Source organism: Propithecus coquereli, unplaced genomic scaffold, assembly GCF_000956105.1.
Source record: "Propithecus coquereli isolate 6110/MARCELLA unplaced genomic scaffold, Pcoq_1.0 Scaffold239, whole genome shotgun sequence".
Taxonomy (NCBI): domain Eukaryota; kingdom Metazoa; phylum Chordata; class Mammalia; order Primates; family Indriidae; genus Propithecus; species Propithecus coquereli.
The window spans coordinates 770,402-772,741 of NW_012147941.1; the positions used below are offsets into that span (position 1 = coordinate 770,402).

A 2,340-nucleotide genomic window follows, 5' to 3' on the forward strand; every position below is an offset into this window, starting at 1 on the left:
GGAATCAACCCAAGTGCCCATCAATTCATGAGTGGATTAACAAAATGTGGTATATGTATACCATGGAATACTACTCAGCCATAAAAAGGATGAATTAATGCCTTTTGCAACAATTTGGATGGAATTGGAGACCATTATCCTAAGTCAAGTATCTAAAGAATGGAAAAACAAACACCACATGTACTAGCTATTAAATTGGTACTAATTGATGAGCACACATGTACACAGAGGGAAGTAAAATTCAGTGGTAATCAAGAAGGGAGGACTGGGGAGGAGGGGATGGGCAAAAACCTACCTAACGGGTACAATGAACACTATCTGGGTGATTGGCACACCTATAACCCTGACTAAGTATTACAAAGGCAATCCATGTAACCAAGAATATTTGTACCCCCGTAATATTTTGAAATGTAAAAAATAAATTAAAACAAAAAAAGACTAGCCATCTGTCGATAACTGTTGAAGCCAGGTGATGGGTACTTATATGAGGGTTCATTATAGTGTACATATTTGAAATCTTCTATACTAAAATGTTTTTAAAATTACCAAGAAAGGCTGCCTCTCTACAGAAATGTTTAAGACAGGCACACTTCAGATTGGGATTGGATTATGTGTTTTCCTAGGAACACTGCTAATCCTATGAATCCTATGAAGAAATCTTTATACAATCCCCAAGATAGAACTTTCCACCCCCTTCTCTATGATCTAATTTTTATTTATCCTTTTAGACCCTTCCCCTGCTTTTATAAGACAGGGTCCCTCCCGCTCTGTCACCTAGGCTGGAGTGCAGTGGCTCAATCACAGCTCACTGCAGCCTCAAACTCCTGGGCTCAAGCGTAAAACCTCTTTTTAAATCTTATCTCTTCTTTCAAATTCATACTCATCTCTGAACACCAAAGCACTTCCTAACCATGCCACTCAGCACGTCTTAGATTTTGCCATGTAAATGATCTCCTTATTTACATATAAGTATTTTTGGTTTTTACAATTAGACTGCAAGCACCATGATGGTGGGAACCATGTGCTATATCTCTTCCAACACCTTCGTAATATAGTATATTATAGTAGGTAGTTGATATATATTTTTTGATAGACTACATTTGATAATTTTCCCATCTATGAGGGTTCAGAGAGCTTATAATACTTTCGTATCTGTCTTGCCTGATCTCCTCTGACCCTAACTACACTGTCCTTTGGTAAACATGTATGGAGGCCCTGTAACTGGTGTGGATAAATAAGATGAGAGAGCCATGTAATTTTCTCTCAAGGAGATCTCAGTGGAAAAGAAAAAGAGATACGAGGAAACAAATAACTGTTGTAATAAGTATTAAAATGTTGAATATAGCACATAATACAGTATATTATAGAAAAAAAAACTTAGCCGGCTCTGGTTGATGTTAAATGTTCCATTGTGCTGAGCAACCACAAAGTTTTAATTTCTCCACCCTTTAAACCTCCCAAAATATTTCAGAATATCCAAATCTCTAGCCACTTACCCTTGTTGCACGGGCTGTAACTGCAAGATTACTTGGGTTTTAGTATCTTCAGGGTTCTCCCCTTCATTTCCTTCAGTGGGTACCACAACCACATCCCCCACTGGGACACTCACTTCTGCATTAGCCATCTTTCACATGAAGTCAGATAGCTGAGGCTGCTGTCAGGAACAAGAAGCATCAGTAACTTTATCTGGTTTGAAAAGATGGCAACCACACGAAAAGAATGCCAAGATAATGACTACCAATTCCAAGAGCACCCTGGAGATCATGGCCCTCTGAAAAAGGATGGGAACTGTGAGGAGGGGCTGACACAGGCTCTGATCTTTCCAGATATGCCTCGGTACTCATTTGCTATTGTAGGTTTTCTTAGAATGTATGACTCATCCAGTGTTCTGGAGCCAGCAGCTCCTGAGAACCGATTATGCATATCCCTTCTCAACTCCAAGTTTAGTGACATTAACTTGGTAGCTTGACATCAGTGATGCTGGGAGTATATGGACCATAGAAATTGACAAGCACTATAAATCAGAGTATTTTACTTTTCTAGAGAGCTGGTTTACAGCACACCACTAATTTCATCCCAAACAGTAAGCTCCTGGAAAATAGGAATCATATCTATTTTCTGCACAACCAGCCATTATACCTCATCAAGTCCTTTGTCCTTTGTAAATACTTAACTAAGTATCTGGAGACTAACTGAATGAGCTGCATGGGAAGGGGAAGATGACTTACATTGTGTAGTTGTTTAAACGCTGAATTCAACTGTACAAACTCTAGGAACTTCTTAATACCTCTTTGCCTCAGACTGAATGGAGATAGGATCTTTTCTTTTTTTTTTTTTTTT

At 38.7% G+C, this 2,340-nt stretch overlaps 1 protein-coding gene across 1 annotated transcript in view; it reads right to left on the reverse strand.

Moving 5' to 3' along the window:
* GMEB1 (glucocorticoid modulatory element binding protein 1) overlaps positions 1-1,648 on the reverse strand; it is a 47,210-nt gene extending 45,562 nt beyond the window's left edge. The window contains exon 1 of the mRNA XM_012645903.1: positions 1,497-1,648. Within this exon, the coding sequence (XP_012501357.1) occupies positions 1,497-1,624 (128 nt within the window). The 5' untranslated portion in view covers positions 1,625-1,648. The remainder of the gene's footprint in view (positions 1-1,496) is intronic.
* Positions 1,649-2,340: the final 692 nt, after the last annotated feature.